Below are 20,866 nucleotides of genomic sequence, written 5' to 3' on the forward strand. Positions count from 1 at the left end.
CGATGCTGTTTGGTCTATTTTGTTTGGCCAGTAGGTGGCGCTATGCCAATTTGAACATACACTGTGCATCATGTTTCTCTATGTAAAGTGTAGACCAGATGATTTCAATCGCATGTAAATCTGATGCTGTTTGGCAGATTTTGCTTGGCCAGTAGGTGGCGCTAGGGCTGTGCGATTTAAACAGCACACTGGTTTCAAGTATGAACATTGCACATAGAAGTCACCGCTTTCAGCGGGCAACAAGATTGGACATTACCAGCTTGATGTTGAAGGTGCAGCGGATGGAGCTACTTATGTCTCATGGTGACTAACTTGACTCATGGTTTTGGGGAAATGACATTGGCAAAATGGCTGCTGGGTAAATTATTTCACCAAAATGCTCGCCCAAACAGGAAGACTGTCGTTGTTAAGTAATAAGGTGCCATGTGATTTACTGATCAGGCCGGTTGAAAGCAGGGTCGAGGATGACACACACACACCAACACACTCAGTACACACACACACAGTACACACACACACAGTACACACACACATAGTACACATCATGTTTCTCTATGTGAAATGGAGACCAGGTCATGTAAGTTACATGTAAATCCAATGCCGTTTGGCTGATTTACTTTTGCCTGTAGGTGGCGCTATGACAATCTGAACATCTCCCCTCGCGATTCACGAGGACACCCATCCCGTGATTCAGCCTGATTCCGTCAGAATCCCCCCTCTTTAAACAAGCGTATAGTTAGGGCTGGCTCAGGTTTGCCCTGGTCCAGCCCCTAGATATGCTGCTATAGGCCTAGACTGCTGGGGGACATTTTAGGATACACTGAGCTTCTCTTTTCCTTCTCTTCCTCTTTCGCTCCTCCTCTCCTCCTCTTCTTTCTCTCCTTCTGGATAAATGATTGTCTCTTCAATGCATATTACTAACTCTAGTTTCTTTTTCCATGGATTCGTGGCTGCCTGGAACCAGGGGGAGGACCTCTATATATATATATATATATATATATATATATATATATATATATATATATATATATATATATATATATATATATATATATATATATATGTGTATATATACACATATATGTACATATATACATATTTGTACAGATATATATATATATTCCTGTCCTGGGCAGTGCAGTTTCCATATCACACTGAGTATAAATATCTCTAAATGTATATCAATACATATATATTAATATGTCTTCTATTCAAGCAATAAGGTACCACGTGATTTACTGATCAGGCCGGTTGAAAGCAGGGTGGAAGATGACACACACACACACACACACACACACACACACACACACACACACACACACACACACAATGTGAACATACACATGCATCATGTTTCTCTATGTGAAGTAGAGAGCAGGTCATGTAAGTAACATGTAAATCCTATGCCTTTTGGCTGATTTACTTTTGCCAGCAGGTGGCGCTATGACAATCAGAACATTGCTCATGTACATGTCCTCAGGCCAGGACCAGCATCATGCATGAGGAGTATGAGGCATATTGCATCATATATGGAGGAGTTACAACAGGGTTCTCTCATATAGCGATTAGCACAAAGTTGGTGTGTCTTTGGGTCCCCGTCACGTCAAGGCCTACCAGTGAAAACGTTGCGACAGCATAAGCCATACTCCTGAGAGTCTTGAGAACATCTTAGAACAGAATTTAAGTCGATTGTCGATTGCATAAAATTTGTAGGAGGAGTAGTATTTGGCAGAAATGCAAATAAATGCAAAAATTAGCAAAAACGGGTCGAAAATGCCAAATTGGCCGAATTACTGTAGCGCCCCCTAGTGTTTTAATCGGACAGCTGATTTATTGCAAGTTAGGGGATACGATGTGCACATATACCCCAAGTTTGGAGTCGTTTGTCCAAATAGTTTTAATGTTATGAGTGTTTAAAAACAAGACATGCCCCTAAGAGGTTAATTGGTCGATATCTCCTCAACGCAACGAGATATCAAATGATTTCCAATGCAGTATTGATGATCTAGCTCCAATAATGATAAGTACCAAGTTTGGTATGAAAGGGACCAAGCGTTTAGGAATTAACTGCAATAATGTGTTTTTCACAAAATTCAAGACGGCAGAAAATATTCACAGGAGGACTTTATGGGCCTGAGAGGCTTTTTTGTAGAGCAGGTGGCGATGGACATGCGTGAATTTTTTCAAGTCAAAAAAACATTCTGGGCGAGGGGCGTCGCCGGTCCAACTTGTAGGGGGCGCTAAAGAGTCATTTTTTGGAACTTTTCCCATGGCTTTAATAGTCATTGTCATAGAGCCACCTACAGACAAAAGTAAATCAGGTAAACGGCATATGATTTACATGTAATTTACATGACCTGGTCTACTCTTTACATAGAGAAACATGATGCACAGTCTGTTCAAATTCTCATAGCGCCACCTACTGGCCAAACTCAATCTACCAAACAGCATTTGATTTACATGCAATTTAAATGACCTGGTCTATATACATATATGTATATATATATATATATATATATATATATATATATATATATATATATATATGAATCAATTAATTATCATATTTCATGCATTGTAATGTACACATAAACAATTTCTTTCTTACATGTGCAAGTTTAAATTTGACTAACTAAACTCTAAAAACCCTGCAAGACATATTCATTATTATACATTAACTGGAATAACAAATATAAATCTGACCTTAAACCCTTGAAATTGCATTCAGCCTTACAGGTTAAACATGTTAAACAACACAACGTCTCCAAATGATTGACTGATGGGAAACCTGGAATTCCAATAGAAGAGTTGCATGATGGGTGTGGGCGTGGAGTGGGGGTGGATTTCTCCAGCAGAAGCCATTTAAAAGATGCTGACTCAGGCTCATCCTCACCAGTATCATCTCAGTCAACCATGGGTCTCCCTGGGTGTCAGATGTGGACATGGACCCTTTGTGTTTTCTTCAGCTGGATGTTTGTGGGCCGAGCAGTGGCAGGACCGTAAGTTTACCTCAACTGTCTTGAGAAAAATAACATGCCTGTGGTTGAATTTATTAAACAGGAATCTTTGCTGCCGGTTGTAGTTTCTTCCATGTCAGATCCAGTGAGATCTCTGCTGCATGTTTCTGTGTCTGCAGGCAGTACATGGTAGCCATTCCTGCAACTCTTGAATCCGGGGCTGTGACCAAGTTCTGTGCGAGTCTCCTGCAGCCCAACGAGACTCTGGTCATGACCATCACTCTGAAGTCCTCAGAGGAGAATACAACCCTCTTCACACAGACGTCCAACAAGGACTTTCATAGCTGCACTCAATTTATGGTGAGCCACATTAGAACCATAACAGGGATTACGCAACACACACACAGGTAGTGAGAAATTATTTTTGTGTTCCCAGAATGTATACAGGCAGTCTGGGTTAAAATCACTTAAGCTTAGACCAATATGTTAAATTATCGTGAGCATGTATGGAAAAAGTTCCTTTGGCGTATACATAAAACAAGTAACATTCATTTACATGATAAACAAATATCTTTAACATTAATGAAACCGTAACATTAGTTTATATGAGAAAAGTTACGTGAGCATGTATCTCAAAGTAAAATGACCTTATTTTGAAAAAATACGTTAGCAAGAGAAAAGTTATGTGAGCATTTATGTAAAATAAAATGACCGTATATGAGAAAAATATGTTCCCACATAACATACTCAATTTAAGGTAAGCTCTTAAGATTGTTATCATTTCATTCATTAATAATGTGTTTATTAAAATACAACTTTAGAACCTCAATGGGATTACGCAACACATACAGTACACACACACATATTTTTTTTAACAAAAGCACAAATCACAAACAAAAACATTTATGTATTCATGAGTTATACATTTTTGTAAAAGAGTTTCTCACCGTGTCCATAACATATGTTTTTGTCACAGGTTCCTTTAGTGAAGAATGAAGTCGTGCAGGAATTTGAGGTGGAGGTACGAGGAAACACTTATCACTCAAAAGAAGTCAGGAAAGTCCTGATCAAAGTCTATCATCCAAAGACATTCGTCCAAACAGATAAACCAATCTACCTACCTGGACAAACAGGTAACCTTGAGTTGATGATCTATGACGTTGTATACACTACGGTACCACACTGTATAAAGATAGGTTTCCATAATACAGAATACATTTAAGAAAAAGTTAGCTCATATTGAGAAAGTTACGTTAGTACATATTTTAAAAGTTACGTTAGCATGTATGGAAAAAGTTAGGTTATATGAAAACAGTGACGTTACCATATTAAAGAAGTTACGTTAGTATATATGATGAAAGTCATGTTATCATGTATGAAGAAAGTTACGTAAACATGTATTTAAAAAGTTACTTTAACATGTATAAAAGAAGTTATGTTGGCATAAATTAAACATTAACTGTTTTCCTGCTGCACCAGTTAAAAGCTTAGATCCCTACATTCTAGATAATATTAATTACGTGACACTATTAGCAATATTCATTAAAAATAAAAGCTTCATGTTGAACAATCTCTTTATTTCTCTCAGTACATTTCAGAGTCGTCACCCTGGACTCCAAGTTGAGACCTTCCAATGGGCTGGTGAGTCTTTCCTTTCTTCAAGTGGCATTCTCAAAAAACAGTGTTAGTGATACTGTTAGGTAACGTGCAGGTTTTAAAGTTACGCAATGAGGTGATCGATGAGCTATGTTTACTATGAAGCTGTGGGTCAATAGTACAGCAACAGCCCCTTTAGGTAAACCTGACTAATCCATCACCTCCTAACACTAGTTTCTACTTTATATGGTATGAATTTAGCCTAAGAGCTCTGTGGATTGAAAAACATCATTGATTTCTTATTGAAAAATGCCTTGCAGTTTTATATATTTAAGTAAATTCATAAAGAGTCTATATGATATGCAATGCAAACCACCTTTAACAAATCTCCCTATTTCTTTTCTTTTTTGCAGTACGATATCATCGAAATTGCGGTAAGACTAAAAGGAAAATATCCACCCTTTAATATGTTGATTACCTTTAAAAAAAAAATCTGTTTTTAAACTGTGATGCTAGTTGTGTATGTTTTTGTATGTTTCTTACTGTTATAATATCATCTGCCTTGTTTACATTGTTATGTTCCCATGTAAAGTACCTTTGAGTTCAAATACTTAAACATTATAATTTTTTTAAACACAACACTATTGAATTGAATTGAATCAAACTATTTATTATGCCAGGGGGCAAAAGTGTGTGGTTTGGGATAAAAAAAAAAGAAGGTGTTTTGGTTCACGACTTTAAACCAAACTTACGGCCTAGTTCTATCTGCCATCTCGTTGAAGGAGAAGAAGAAACCTGCTCTCCCTGTATTCACATGAGGTCCTTATGTTTGAATTCAAGTTCTTCACGTTCATGTTATTTGACAGGATGTTAACCACAACCGGATTGGACAGTGGCTGAATGAAACGTCCAACAGTAAGATTTTGCAGCTTTCATACGCCTTGAACTCTGAGGCCCGTGAAGGGAACTACCAAGTTATTGTGACGATTGGGTTGGATAAAATACATCACAACTTCAAGGTGGAGAAATACGGTGAGATCCTTTTTGTTTTTTTAACCTTCCATTTCAATCCATTTGTAATAAAGAAAGAATGCTAATAAACACATTTTGTCCCCAGTTCTGCCTAAATTTGAGATAAAAATAAATGCATCCGATGAAGTAAGTATTGATCAGGAGGAAGTCAAAGCTGAAGTATGTGCTACGTAAGTAAGCTCTTTTGCTCTTTTCACTCTTGAATAATCTGAAACGGGTCCTGTTTGGGGAGTGAATGAATATTTTTATTTCTACGTCCTTCTCATCAGGTATACATTCGGACAGCCCGTTCCAGGCAGTGTTGAGGTCAAGATGTGCCGACCTCTAAATCACTACGTTATTCCAAGACCTTCATTCAACACTGACTCTCAGGAGGTGGACTTGGATGTAGTTGCCCCATGCCACAGTGAGACAAAGCAGGTACGGTTGCTGTAGCGTCTGTTGAATAAAGGTGCATAGCAGGGTTAAGTTTCTTAAACCTGCAAGCTTTAAAATAGACTTCAGGGGTTCCTCAGGGGTTGTTACTAGGGCCGCTGGACATTTTAGTGTTTACGTGTCTACATGTGTTTTGTATGAGTAAGGAGTAACAAGGGTGTTGATTGGGGGACATTTATTTTATTCAGTTTGTATTTGTTCTTATTTCACTATTCTTTCTAGGTGGACAACAAAGGCTGCGCCACGTTTATCTTCCAGATGTCAGCTTTCACAAGAATTGCTCAAAAGGTGCTGCGAGATGAACTGCAGCTCCGGGTCAAAGTGGAAGAGGAGGGCACAGGCAAGTCATATAATATTCCATGTCGTATTTATATGTGGGAGAGAGATAGTAACTCTGTAATGAAACAGTTGTAACACGGAGGCTTCTCATGCAGGTATTTCACGAGAACAAGAGCAGAAAATAAGGATTTCATATGTGGTTGGAAAGCTGTCCTTCACCGACACGCCCAAGATTTATGACCAAGGATCAAACTTGGAGGGAAAAGTAAGTGTCCTTCACTTCTTTGGCGTGATTTGAGACGCGGTGCGTTCTCGGTGATACGACTCTGTGCTTCCAACAGGTTCAAGCGGTTCACTACAACAAAACCCCCATCGCCGACATGCCGCTGTACCTGTTTGAGGGGGAAAACTGGTCTTCACGGCTGCTGCAGAATCTGACAACCAACAGTGATGGCGTCGCCTCGTTCTCAATCAGCACAGCTGAACTTGTGGGGGACCTCCAACTCCGCGTAAGTAGGAAGTAGCTGCAAGGTGCCGCCAAGTGGCAAGTTGCCATATTGGAACCGTTTACAGTGAGTGGCAAGTCCCGCCCATTTCAGTGTCACCCATGGGACATCATTTTGGTTTAAATGATCATTTTTCTCTTCAAGAAAGTTTCAGTTGGTCGTCCGGCAATTGGTTGCAAATAAAACCAACATGTAGACAACTGTAATCCAAGATGGCGACGGCGAAATCGCTAAACTCAAGGCTTCAAAACATCAGTCCACGTCACCACGACCCTTTTTTTATTTTTAACTCACAACACAACAACAGCATATATTTTCAAACAGTCACATTCTTTTTAAATTTTTCAGTTGTATGCCTTGGTACACATGATATTCAGGTACAGTGTACAACACACAGAAACTTTTTTTTACGACCCTTTTTGACGTGTTGTCTCTCTATTTACACATTTTAAACGTCATCTCCTTCAAAAATTTCACAACAAAATGAAAATCTCTTGTCGTGCAAAAGAAATAAGGCCCCACGGTGGTGAAACCGGAACACTTATTTAACTGTAAAAACCTTCTTCCACCTCCATGAGCTCCTTTATAGAGTTTCTTTTCTGCTCTCCAGGTGAGCAACTTGCCGAAATACGGCTCCGCCGGTTACAGAACGCCGTACTATGAGGCTGCAGAGCACAGCGTGTCGTTGTCCCGACCTTCAACTCCACACACTAAAACGGTCAGCTTCCTGGAGGTGAAGAAGAAGAATAACCCACTTCCATGTGACAAAGAAGAAGTCTTCACCATCCAATACACGGTGGTAGGAGAAGCCCAGGGCTCTGTGGACGTGATGTATCTGGTGAGTGAAGTCTCTCCAACCGGGTCTCTAATGGAGACAACAGGAGAAGATGGTTTTATAATGACTTTTTCTTTAGATCACTGACATCTGGTTCAAAGGAACCCGTTTAGTACCTTCAGATCACGTGAAACACAAACGTCTCCCACTAGAGCCGTGTCCATTCTGGGTTGCCGTAGAAACATGGCGGTGCAAAGACGGCGGACTGGGAAGACGACCCTCTCCCTGTGTAGATATAAAGGGCTTTTTTTCTAGCTAAATGTTTGGAAGAATTCTACTCGACACTGAGTGTGAAATCGTGAATCAGGTCATTTATTCTTGCAACAAGGAGCAGAGTTGAACCACAAACAGTTATGAGTCAAGTGGCAGCAGCTCAGAGGTCTGTCTCTGAGTTTCTGACTTCTTATACACTGTGATACACAATTCATGACAGGATGGGATGGTAGAAGGTCAGGCCGGTCTGAACTCGCTCTCAGTCTTATCTCCTTTGGAGACAGGTGGCGATGGAGGGCTGAGTGGGTGCTGCCCTGGTGGGCTCCTCCTTAAAGGGATGTGTTATCTGGAGGTCACAAATATACTGAACCAGTTACACAGATCCAGTTACTAAGACATAGCTTTGTCTTTAGTAAATACACTGACTAAAACATAACAGGTTCTTAGTTTTAGGTGATTAGACGCTGAATAAAACACAGTTATGAATATTGTTTTCCCATTAATCCCCCTACATTTTCCACTATGTTTTTTTTTTCCTTTAACAACACGGCAAATAACTACACATGAGAGCAGCAGACAGCTGCAATCTGCTGTTGAATGAGGTTTTCTACATCATTCCTTGTTTGCAGGTCTTAACCCGAGGAGCCATCGTCATGCAAGGAGTCAAACAGGTCCAAGTGCAAGAATCCTGTGAGTAAAATGACCTTTTAAGTGAGCAAATAGTTCAGTGTTACTGATGAAGGGAGGCAGGTGAGAGGTGATCGTGGCTCATAGGAGTTGGTTTGTTGTTTCAGTGAACGAGGGCGAGGTGTCCTTCAAGCTGATGGTGTCTCCTGACATGGCGCCAGACGTCCAGGTCGTGGCGTACGCCGTCCTCCCCAGTGAGAACGTGGTGGCCAACAGCGCCGACTTCTCCGTCGAGAAGTGCTTCGGTAACAAGGTCAGTGAAGGCATCACCGTGCTCGTCAGTTGTCAAAGCGCATACATGAAGTAAATATCAACTATAATCATGTAGATTAGAATGTAGTGTTGGTGATGAACGAGAATAAATCCAGATGTTTTCACATGAATATAAAATAGATATTAGAGATGAATTATGAGCTGTTTAACTTCCTAACAGCTCTGAGCTCATTATTAGACTTCATTAACACTAACAATAAAGAGATCTGTTTTATCAATAAAATTACAATCTTTTATTTCCTCATCACTTGATTTTTTTCTGCAAATACCCACTAAGATGACTACAACAATGTAAAAAGATAACATTTAAAGTATTTGACAGTTTACATTGACTTCAGGTGGAAATGATTCCCCGCAGTTGCCCTCAAGAAGCATTCATGTTGACTGTGGTGGCAGGGGTGTGGTTAAGTTCAGCTGCAGAGGGGGAGTGGAGGAGCAGCTCAGGGAATAGGTGCACGGAAGAGGCCTAATCGGCCTCAGCTGCAACTGTTTAGGTGTTTTGTGTCTTGTCCCCATATACAGCTGAACAGGAATGTAGCTGAGGAGAGAGCAGAGGCAGAGTCTGCCAGTGTAAGCATGACACAATAAAAGTATTTACAAACGATACCTCGAGTGTGCTCGTGTCAATGGTGCTGGGGGAAAACTCAGGAACGTGATATTTAGGGTTCCCGTGGGAAAACAGCGGTTTTGCAGACGACGCCTCTTTTGTTACGCGTCTTGGTTTGATTGAGTTTTCAGGGTCTTATATCAATGAAAAGGCCAGTATTTTAATTAGAAATTAATGTGGGAGATTGTATTCATTTTCAGTAAAAGACATTTTGTGTCACATTGAAAAGATCATAGCTTCTCTCCTTGGTTAGACACTGCAGCTGGTTGAGAGACAGGCGATTGGCTCAGGTTAGGAACTCGAGTCTTCAGGGTCAGGATCGCCCATTGGTCAGAACAAAGGACCCCAACAAATCCGCTTACGGTGCCTCGGCAAGGGCGGATGCCAATCATAGTGCTGGAATGCTGCCAAGGAGAGCAGCGGGATTCACAACAACGATGAATGTTGACTCTTCTGTCCAAGGTGTCCCTGGAGTTCTCTCCGTCCTCGGCTGTCCCGGGAGAGGAGGCCATCCTGCAGGTGACGGCTCAGCCCGACTCTCTGTGCGGCGTGAGCGCCGTCGACCAGAGCGTCCTCATCAAGGAGCCGGGGAAAACTCTGGACGCAGAGAAGGTAGCTGCTGGAGTCGAACCACAAGAATCCATCTGCATCACTCGACTCGTTGTCCAGCATGCATTTTGAAAATGGAAATAGTTGAGATCACACATGTGACGATGTAAAGAGTTTGCCCTCAGGATAAAAGCCCTGTTTTGACAAAGAAAGTTCCCCAATTCAGATCTTTCTAGAAAAAAACATGTTGGGTTATAGCTTTAAAATATATCTTTTCTTTTAGATATTTGACCTGTTGCCCGTCAAAAAAGCCTCCTACATTCCATACATGGTTCAAGATTCTGTCGATTGTTTGCCCGTGAGGCCGAGAAGATACATCATGCCGCACCCCAACGAGCAGAAAGAGGACGCTCATACCGTTTTCCAGGTACTTCCTGCACACGTGTGAATGTACAATATCTTTATGTTGTTTGTTCTCGTATGTTTTGTTGTTGCACATTTCAGTGACGCCTGTTTGTTGTTGGATCATCTAGAATGTGGGAATGAAGATGGCAACAAACTTGGCAATCCGAGTGCCTTCGTGCCTCCAGTACAAAGGAAGAGAATACCACCAGGGCCGCGGATATGGCGGTATTTAGTTTTGTTTTCTTGCTCTATGAAGTGACACGTTGCTGAATATTTACCAGCATTAAAAGGCTTCCTCTTGTTCTGATGGGATATGTTCTGCTTTATTTTCAGGTATGAATTACAGGTATAATTCTGTTCTTGAAGTAGCCAGAATTGAGACACCTGAAATGATGGAGATTGGTGCTGCAGCTCCATCTAGTCCCTCTGATAATTCACCAATAGAGACAATCCGTACTTTCTTCCCTGAGACCTGGATATGGGAGCTGGTGGCAGTGGGGTGAGTTTTTGCACCGCAGTCCTTCTTTCAGACTTCCTACACACATGAATGACATTCAGATAATTTAAAGACATTGCCCTTGAGACTTTTTACTTCTTATTCAATCTGATAATTGCTCAAAGAGTTTGTGAGAAAAATGTTTCTTGCAGGTCTTCTCTGGTTGTATAGAAGTCAATGCTTCATGTGTTAATGCTGCATTCTCTCTACTGACCACCAGGGGGCGACTCCTCTGGTTGTATAGAAGTCAATGCTTCATGTGTTAATGCTGCATTCTCTCTACTGACCACTAGGGGGTGACTCCTCTGGTTGTATAGAAGTCTATGCTTCATGTGTTAAAGCTGCATTCTCTCTCACGTTGTTGTTCTTTGACTAATCTGAATCATGTCAGTCTGATGATCAAGTTCACTGAATGCGTCGATCTGCTGTTCCAGAGAATCTGGAGTGAAGGACGTGTCCCTCACCGTCCCGGACACCATCACCACCTGGGAGACGGAGGCGTTCTGTCTGTCTCCCCAGGGCTTCGGCTTGGCCCCCCATAAGGAGATCACCGTCTTCCAGCCCTTCTTCCTGGAGCTCACCCTGCCCTACTCCATCATCCGGGGGGAGCACTTCGAACTGAAGGCGACCGTCTTCAACTACATGACCAGCTGCATCATGGTAACCCATGTTTTCATGCAGATTGATGCTAACACGCAAACTGATGCTAACACGCGGACTGATGCTAACATCGCCATAACGCCGCATCATCGGCTAACAATTTTGTTCCCGCAAGTGAGGATTCCCTCTTGACCAATCAGTGGTCTGCGGTGTTTTAACCTCTGCATCGTCTCAGATGTACTGAAAACAGCACCTGGTGCTATCTTCAAGTTTCACTCACGGAAAAAAAAAAAAAAAGGAGTCGAGTTGACTTTAGTCAAGTCGAGCCCCATCGGGTAGTACCGGCTCTAACGTTAGCTAATTAGCAGAACAGCTGAGCCTGATGGGAATAATCGTAGGATTTCGGTCATGAACCAGTGTTTTAAAATACATTGTTGTGTCTCCTGACCAGGTCACCGTGGCTCCGGTTCCCTCCTTAGAGTACACCCTCACCCCCCTCTCCGATGACCAGTACACTTCCTGTTTGTGCGGCAACCAGCGCCGGACGGTGAGCTGGACGATGGCGCCCTCAGCTTTGGGTGAGCATCCAGCTCTCATCCACACTGGTGTCAAACGGTACAACACTTTTCTATCTGGAATAAAACCTGTTTTTCTTCAGGGGTCGTGAACGTGACGGTGACCGCCGAGGCCGTGGCGTCCCACGCTTCCTGTGACAACGAGGTGGTGAGCGTGCCGAAGAGAGGTCGCATCGACACGGTCACACAATCTCTCATCGTGAAGGTCGGTACTTCTAAACAAGACGACTCAGTAAAAGTTCACCCAGCAGGCAGGTGGGAGGTCTCAAATGATTTCTTCCCTCTCAGGCTGAAGGAGTTGAGATGTCAAAGACCTTCAACTGGCTGCTCTGCCCCAAAGGTCAGTGTGTTCACAGTAAGCATCACATCACTGCTGCAGACTATGAGGAACATTTATCTGGTCCTGAACCAGTCTCAGTGCAGTCCTGGTCCTCTATAGACCTCAGTCTAGTCCTGGTCCTCTCTAGTCTCAGTGTAGTCCTGGTCCTCTATAGACCCCAGTCTAGTCCTGGTCCTCTATAGTCTCAGTCTAGTCCTGGTCCTCTATAGACTCAGTCTAGTCCTGGTCCTCTCTAGACCTCCATCAGTAAACAGACCAGAGAGAAGATAGTCTGGTTCTATAGAGTTCTTCTTAAAGCTCCTCATCGGAGCCACCGGGGGCCTCTAGCTCAGACCAGTCCACCATGGACAGACCCAGGAAAGGGGAGCACGGGAGAACCAGAACCAGGACTGAGAGGGGCAGACTGTCAGACCCTGCTGCAGTAAAATGAGAAGTTTTCTAAAGGGACCCTGGTGCTCAGAGACACTACCACCTTAGTCCACAGGGAGCACCAGAACCAACACAACATGAAAGTTCCTTGTTGTAGCTTTAAATACAGTTCATCAAGCGTGTAGCATCTTATTTCCAGTCCAGTTATTTCAGACCGGTTTCAGTAAATGATCCGTTAAATCTAAATGACATCGTTGTTTGATTACTGAGCTGTTTGTTGTCCACAGGAGAGGCTTTGAAGGAGGAAGTCGACATCCAGCTCCCCGAGGACGTGATCGTCGGATCAGCCCGTGCTTCAGTATCTGTCCTGGGTAAACTACTGAATACATTATGGTGGAGCTCTGCTGTAAACCAAACAAATCTTTACGCTTTCAAATGATCGTCTGAGATTAAAGGCGAGCAAAGAGAGATTCTCTTCAGTAGATACTTGAAAACAACCCACTTCTTAATGAAATAGTAGCAAACTAATTCACTAAGTAATTCTGCAAACAAAAATACCCTCCAAGTCCCCAGAACCAAGCTCCGCACTATGGGCGATCAGGCCTTGTAAACCAAACAAATATTAACGCAATTGTGAGATATATGTTCAGATTCTGGGAGGTGATGGGAAATGAGGTCCGGGATTCAAAAGACTTATAGTAAAAGTATATTTAATAAAAAATGATAGACAGCTTATGCTCCCGATCGGGCCCTTTAAATCCACGGCACACCTCAGAACACAGGTCCGAGTGGTTCGCTGGGCGGATGGAAAAGAGGCCGAGCGTTCGTGTACCAGTTAGTTTTCAACTCATTCGCGGGACTTAGAGTCCTTCCTATTGGTTTAATGTTTTTTTACCTTCATAAACATATTATTGGCCCTGCCGTTTCAGGGGCGGAAATAGACTTCTTCTTCCGTCTTCTTCTTCTTCTTCTTCCCCAAAAAGGGTAGTGTCCATTGTCTCAAAAGTCAATGTTCGGCTCCGCCCCCTCAGGCGAACAAGAGAACTACAACTCCTTAAGGCGGTAGTCAATATGTCATGCAGCATGCAGTATTTGTCTAACGTTCATTCACACATCAATCATTCTACAGTAATAAAAGTGACCTTCATATGCATACAATTACAAATCCCTCATAGTAAGATCCCTTATTATTTATCACATTTCATGCATTGTAATGTACACACAAACAACTTATTTTACATAGATGTGCAAGTCCAAATGTGACAAACTAAGCTTAAAAAACACTACACTTTCAAATGATTGTCTGAGATTAAAGGCGAGCAAAGCGAGATGAGATTCTCTTGAGTAATTACTTGAAAACAACCCACTTCTTATTGAAATAGTAGCAAACTAATTCACTAAATGAAATGAAAATTCCTTTTATAATAAGCATCATTCGGGCCAGATAACAAATTGTCTTTACACTTTTTATTATCTGTGTCTTCAGTGAAATCAGATCTCAGGTCAGTTTCATGTTCGGTCTTCGTGAGTCGGTGTGTTTTTTTGGTGCAGGTGACATTCTGGGCCGAGCCCTGAACAACCTGGACGGGCTGCTGCGGATGCCGTACGGATGTGGGGAGCAGAACATGGCGCTCCTCGCCCCCAACATCTACATCCTCCAGTACCTGAGGAACACTCAGCAGCTGACCTCGGCCATCAACGACAAGGCCACCAAGTTCCTGACCAGCGGTGAGTCTCCGGGCGCTTTGCAACATACATTTAGGACCTTAAATTATGACAAATGTGCCAACACAACAGCGCTCTTCATTCCAGTTAAAGGCGACCCTAGTTTGCTCCTTTTCTTTCCCCTAACTTCCTTCATCAAAGCAATCAAGCCCCCAAAATGTTTCTCCTGTGACGCAGGCTACCAGCGGCAGCTGAACTACAGGCATGGTGATGGCGCTTACAGCACCTTCGGATCCGGAGCGGGGAACACTTGGTGAGAACGTTGACGATGGATCAATGAACGTGACGGTGCTTCCTCTCCTCTTGTTTAATGTCTCCTTCCTCCTCAGGCTGACTGCGTTCGTGGTGAGATCGTTCACCAAAGCCCAGTCCTTCGTCTTCATCGACCCCAAGACGATCGAAGGGTCTGTGGTTTGGCTGAAAAATAAACAGAAGAAGAACGGCTGTTTTGAAAAGTCAGGAAAGCTCTTCAACAACAGGATGAAGGTAACTGAAGTCCTGAAGGAGTTTGTGTGGAAGTGACTGAGGATCACTGAAGACGCTGAAACATTCAGTCGTAACTTTAAACATGAGATCTTTGTTCATCAAGATCAGAGATCAGGGACTAAAGAAACTTCCTTGATGTCCTGATCACATGTTCTACTGGGTACTGGAGGAGAAACCTTTATTTACTCTGTGATGTTAAGGTTAATCCGTTACTCCACGAGTTATCCGCAGTGATCAGAGTGATCTGAGCGTCTGTTTCCTGTTTCCTCTCTCAGGGCGGCGTGTCTGACGAGGTGACGCTCAGCGCGTACATCACTGCTGCCTTCCTGGAGATGAACACGTCCGTAGACGTGAGTAGAAACCATAATATCATAACTTCAGGTCAGAAGTTTCCTCACAGTGATTTTACACAAACCAAGAACTTTACACGACAAGAAGGAAACAGAAAATGATGTTGTTTAACAATCTGTCTGGTTAGTTAGTTTGTTGGTTAGTTGGTTAGTTAATCAGTTAGTTGGTTAGTTACTTGTGTGGTTAGTTAGTTGGCTAGTTATATAGCTGCAGAGCGGGTTAGTTAGTTGTTGTTAGCTAGTTGCTTGGTTACTAGTTGAGTTTGTTAGTTGCTTAGTTAGTTGGTTGAGTTAGTTAGTTAATTTTTCAGTTAGCTAGTTGCTTGGTGAGTTAGTCGGTTATTTGGTTGGTTGGTTAGTTAATTAATTGTTGGTTAGCTAGTTAGTTGGTTGTTTGGTTATCAGTTAGTTAGTTTAGGTAGTTTTAGGTAGTTAGTACTTGAGTTAGTTAGTTGGTTAACTAGTTAGTTGTTTGTTTAGTTGGTTAGTTGGTTGGTGAGTTAAGTCAGTTATCTAGCTGGTTGGTTCCATCCATCCATCCATTATCAGCCGCTTATCCGGGGTCGGGTCGCGGTGGCAGCAGGTTCAGCAGGCCGACCCAGGCTTCCCTCTCACCCGCAACACTTTCCAGCTCATTCTGGGGGATCCCGAGGCGTTCCAAGGCCAGCCGGGAGATATAATCCCTCCAGCGTGTCCTCGGTCTTCCCCGGGGTCTCCTACCAGTTGGACGTGCCTGGAAAACCTCTAATGGGAGGCGTCCAGGAGGCATCCTGACTAGATGCTGAACACCTCAGCTGACTCCTTTCGACACGAAGGAGCAGCGACTCGACTCCAAGCTCCTCCTGATGTCCAAGCTCCTTACCCTATCTCTAAGGCTGAGCCCGGCCACCCTACGGAGGAAGCTCATTTCGGCCGCTTGTATCCGAGACCTCGTTCTTTCGGTCACGACCCAGAGTTCGTGGCCATGGAGGGTTGGAACGTAGACCGACCAGTAAATGGAGAGCTTCGCCTTCCGGCTCAGCTCCTCTTCACCAAGACGGACCGGTACAGCGCCTGTTTTACTGCTGCAGCCGCACCGATCCGCCTGTCCATCTCCCGCTCCACCTTACCCTCACTCGTGAACAAGACCCCGAGATACTTGAACTCCTTCGCTTGGGGTAGGCAGTTTGTCCCCACCTGGAGGGAGCAATCCACCGGTTTCCGGCAGAGCACCATGGCCTCAGATGTGGAGGTGCTGGTTAGTTAGTTAATTGTTGGTTAGCTAGTTAGTTGGTTGTTTGGTTATCAGTTAGTTTGTAGTTGAGTTATTTAGTTAGTCGGTTGAAATCAAAACTTCATAAAAATATAAAGTTCACACTAAATCTGGTTCAAGGCCTCATTTGATATTTTGAACATGTGTTGATCAGTCAGGTTGGTACTGGTTAAGTACTGGTTAATACTTCCAGAATGATTACCATCATTAACGGAAGTTCTTTGTCTAAAGATTTGCTGAATATATGAATTATTTCACACAAAATAGAATAAACTTTCTGTGTAGACCAATAAAAGGAGTTGAGTCCTGAGGTCATTATTCATAATCTGATCCAGGACCCTGAAGTGAAGAAGAGCCTGTCTTGCCTCAGAGAGTCTTTGGGCGACCTCAGTAACAGCTACACCACGGCTCTGCTGGCGTACGTCTTCACCCTGGCAGGAGACATGGAGGCCCGAGCTCACCTTCTGAAGCACCTGGACTCGGTCGCCATACAACAAGGTGAGTAGGGAGGCCCCCCGGAACTCTGCTCTGAAGGGAAACCGGTTCTACATGAGGAAAAACCCGGAGGATTGATGAGGTCCGGAGGTAACGTTAGTGACGTCATACGGAGTCTGATCACAAGATGAGGGCTAATCAATGAGAGATAATCCCTGAGATCATTGATGAGCTGAGAATTAAGTTCAAAGGTTTAGAACTCAAGAAAGACATTTTGTTTACATACAAGAATATTAATGAAATGTGGATTCCTTTCTTCATTAAATGTCTCTTTTTCTCACTATATAATCAAAAAGAGCCAATAAGAGTATTGATAAGAGTTCTAGTATCCATAACATCCTAGTGATACCCGTCCCTGATGGAGAGTCCTCCTCCTGGAGGAAATCCCTCTGGCCTAATCGCTGTGAATGTAGTTGAACTTGTTTGTTTTACGGCTGTTTTCAGGAGGTTTCCTACACTGGGCTCAGACGGCATCAGACAGGTCGGCCTCTCTCTCCGTGGAGATCAGCTCCTACGTCCTGCTGGCTAAACTCAGCGCCTCTCCGACCACTGAAGACCTGGGCTACGCCGCCCGCATCGTCAGGTGGCTGGCCAGCCAGCAGAACCACTACGGCGGCTTCTCCTCCACACAGGTAGGGAAGACAGGACGCGTACAGATGGACGGGGAGGTGGGACTCCTGCTTGCTAAAGCTTCTGCATCAACAAAAGTAAATACATTGAAGCACATGAAGAGCGCTTTGTTCCTGTGTGTTGTAGGACACAGTGGTGGCTCTTCAGGCTCTGGCTCTCTACTCCACTCTGGTGTTCAGTCCCGGCGGTTCGAGCACCGTGACGGTCCAGTCTCCCAGTGGCCAGCTGATGTTTGAGGTGAACCAGAACAACAAGCTGCTCTACCAGGAGATGGAGCTGCAGGACACAACGGGGAAGTTCAGCCTGGAGGTGAAGGGCACGACGTGCGCTGTGATGCAGGTCAGTGGTCACCACGTGCACGCCCACAAACACTGCTGATGTAACCTCAGATTATACAAACCTACGCTTGGTTTAATAATAAAGTTAGACATTATGCCCTAAACCCACAGCAAATACCTTTTGATGCCAAAATGTTTCTCCAAAGTAATAGCCAATGGCTCCATTGAATCCAATGGCTCAAATGGCTCCAGTGGTTTTAATGGCTTCAATGGCCCTATTGGCTTAAATGGCTCCAATAGCTCCAATTTTGAGTAAAATGAATTCCTGAGATTCTTGTTCTTGGATATTAATCCTCCCTTGTGCACCTCTTTCTCAGATTTCTCTTCACTATAACATCCCGCCTCCCACCGATGGCACTACTCTCGGTGTTGAGGTCACACCCAAAGCCAACTGCACCAGCAAAAGACCCAAAATCTCTCTGATGATCAAGACCCTGTGAGTAATCAGCAAGCAGATCCACGTTACAGAAGAACACCGATGCATCTACCAGCTTGAACTCAGCAGCGGCTGGTGGACGTACGAGGGAGAAATGTTTATAATTCGGTTGCATGTAAAGTTTGTATTATGCTTGTATTACAGATACAGTGGAGAGGAGAAAACTACCAACATGGTGATCCTGGATATCAAAATGCTCTCTGGGTTTGTTCCAGACCCAGAGTCTGTGAAGAGCGTGAGTTATTACATTAACGTTCACCTTCAGGGTTCATCCACACGACTCTGTTTGCTCTCTGTCCAGACCACAGTCTGTTCATACGGAGTGGACGTAGTGGTTGTGATGTCACTCAGGGGTTTGTGGGTGTTTTGAAGGCTTGTGGGGAGGTTTGTGTGGATGTAGCCTCAGTAGAAATGTTAAAGTGTTCAGCTGTTGTTGATGAAGCACCCGGCTGACTGTCGTGTCCTCGCAGCTCAAACGTGCCGTGCTGGTGGATCGAGTGGAACAGAACGGGGATCACGTCCTGGTGTACATCAACGAGGTGAGAGGAGAACCCACAGCCAGGAGAACCAGAGGCGACGCTCTCCGAGAGTCGATACTCACGGTGTCGTCTGTTTCTCTTCTCTCAACAGTTGGCAAAGGACACGCCCATCTTTTACAAGTTAGACCTCATACAGGAGCTCCACGTGCAGAACCTGAAGCCGGCCGTGGTCAAGATCTACGACTACTACCAGCCGAGTAAGACCTGAAGAACCAACGACCTCAGAGTATTGACTCCTAGCAGTACATGTGTTGATCAATCTCTCTTCTTCTTCCTCTTCTCTCAGGTGACCAGGACGACACCGAATACTCCTCCCCTTGTGTCGCAGGTAAACATCCTGACACAACATACGGAAGAAGCACTGCTTAAAATGTTTTATTTTAAAATGTAAAACGTAATTTAGCCAAAAGTATCTTCATTGCAACCTCAAAAAGTCTGCACAACCTTTTGGAAATAAATCAATAGCTTATTATAAATGTGGCAACACTTTAAGCAAAAACCTAATTAAGCAAACAGCTAATGTGACTGTTTCTTTATTTTATGTTTTGCAGGTTCAAAAGGGCGTCGCCCCTGGTTCTCCTGGGTGTGGGGTCTCCTCCCACCTCCTTGATGTACACCAGGACGTGATCCCCAGGGTTTTTACTATCTTTATTGGGGGAGTTTTTCCTGATCCGATGTGAGGTCCCAGGACAAGGATGTTATGTGTTCAGATTGTAAAGCCCTCCGAGGCAAACTTGTATTTGTGATGTTGGGCTATATAAAATAAACTGAAAATGATTTAGGTGGTGATAAGTAGAATAAAGAAAATCATACGCAATTTATTTTCACTGCTTCAATTGATTGAATTTCTGATTATGAATAATACATACATACTGATCCGCCCATACACATATTCAAACTCCTAGCTTTATGGTCATCTACACATACATATATAGTACATGATACATATGCGCATACAGTACATATATCCTCATAAGTATATTCATAAGTACGTTCACACCAAAGCATTTGCAAAAGCGTTGCGAATCGTTTGCTGTGAATGCAGCATTAGACTTTGCCATGATTAAGGTCTTGAATTCCTCATATGCGTTCATGATCATCTCCTGATTCTCAGCGGAGAAAAAAAAAAGAGGTTCCTCTGAGTTTTTTAGCCATTGTACTGTTAGAATATCGTGGTGTCAGCGCTCGATTATTATCCTTTCTGAAGAGGAACGGGCACGCGCATTTATCCAGATGACTGACGTCTGGTTAGAATTAACGAGACCGTTTCAGCACGGATCAGCCGTGAAGAAACCGAGTTAGCCTGATGTCAATCATTTCGCTCATTTAAGCTGGATAATAGGACATTTGCTCGACTTTGTTGAGCCAGGTACGAAGAATACCCCCCAGGTCATCTCATCACAACAAGAAGGGCCGTCCAAAAAGATCTTGCCGTAGGCCGTCTGTGATCTAGAGCCAGGCCTGCAGACAATCAACATAAGAAGAAGTTACATACAACGCCAATATATATTGATTTATATATATGCCAATGTCTAAGTCTTGTCCAAATAATAATAAAAAAAAAAAATGTTATTGTTGCCTAACTTTAAACTTTGAATAGTAAGCATATTACTTACTGTGTTGTAACTTTTTTACAACACAGTAAGTAATGTTTTTTGGATCAATTCACAAATGTTTACTTGATAAGTTTTTCTACTTTGGCCCTTGTCGTCACTGTTTGCATGACTGTAATCAAACATCCCACGCTGGGTAAAGGGCAATGTTGCAGAACTTACTGTTACTGATACATTGGCTTGATTTAGGAGAATATTTGACTTTCTGACATTTGCTTTATTTTTCATTTTCCATATTGATGTTTTTT

General features: G+C 43.2%; 1 protein-coding gene across 1 annotated transcript; it reads left to right on the forward strand.

Moving 5' to 3' along the window:
- Window positions 1-2,913: 2,913 nt before the first annotated feature.
- Window positions 2,914-19,615, forward strand: LOC306742554 (alpha-2-macroglobulin-like; the record flags this gene model as incomplete). Its single annotated transcript, XM_079224944.1, has 36 exons — window positions 2,914-2,999; window positions 3,137-3,317; window positions 3,934-4,090; window positions 4,546-4,598; window positions 4,967-4,987; window positions 5,420-5,585; window positions 5,671-5,755; window positions 5,855-6,005; window positions 6,243-6,360; window positions 6,455-6,564; window positions 6,641-6,808; window positions 7,416-7,643; window positions 8,483-8,543; window positions 8,648-8,793; window positions 9,883-10,032; window positions 10,253-10,396; window positions 10,503-10,599; window positions 10,708-10,873; window positions 11,305-11,530; window positions 11,922-12,048; window positions 12,129-12,250; window positions 12,334-12,385; window positions 13,042-13,125; window positions 14,306-14,482; window positions 14,657-14,732; window positions 14,809-14,965; window positions 15,241-15,315; window positions 16,903-17,065; window positions 17,507-17,694; window positions 17,819-18,031; window positions 18,348-18,466; window positions 18,611-18,701; window positions 18,937-19,005; window positions 19,097-19,202; window positions 19,292-19,333; window positions 19,557-19,615. 36 exons carry the CDS (start codon window positions 2,914-2,916, stop codon window positions 19,613-19,615), a joined length of 4,434 nt encoding a protein of 1,477 aa, XP_079081070.1.
- Between the last annotated feature and the right edge of the window lie 1,251 nt (window positions 19,616-20,866).

This window comes from Taurulus bubalis, assembly GCF_910589615.1.
Source record: "Taurulus bubalis genome assembly, chromosome: 10".
NCBI classification, from domain to species: domain Eukaryota; kingdom Metazoa; phylum Chordata; class Actinopteri; order Perciformes; family Cottidae; genus Taurulus; species Taurulus bubalis.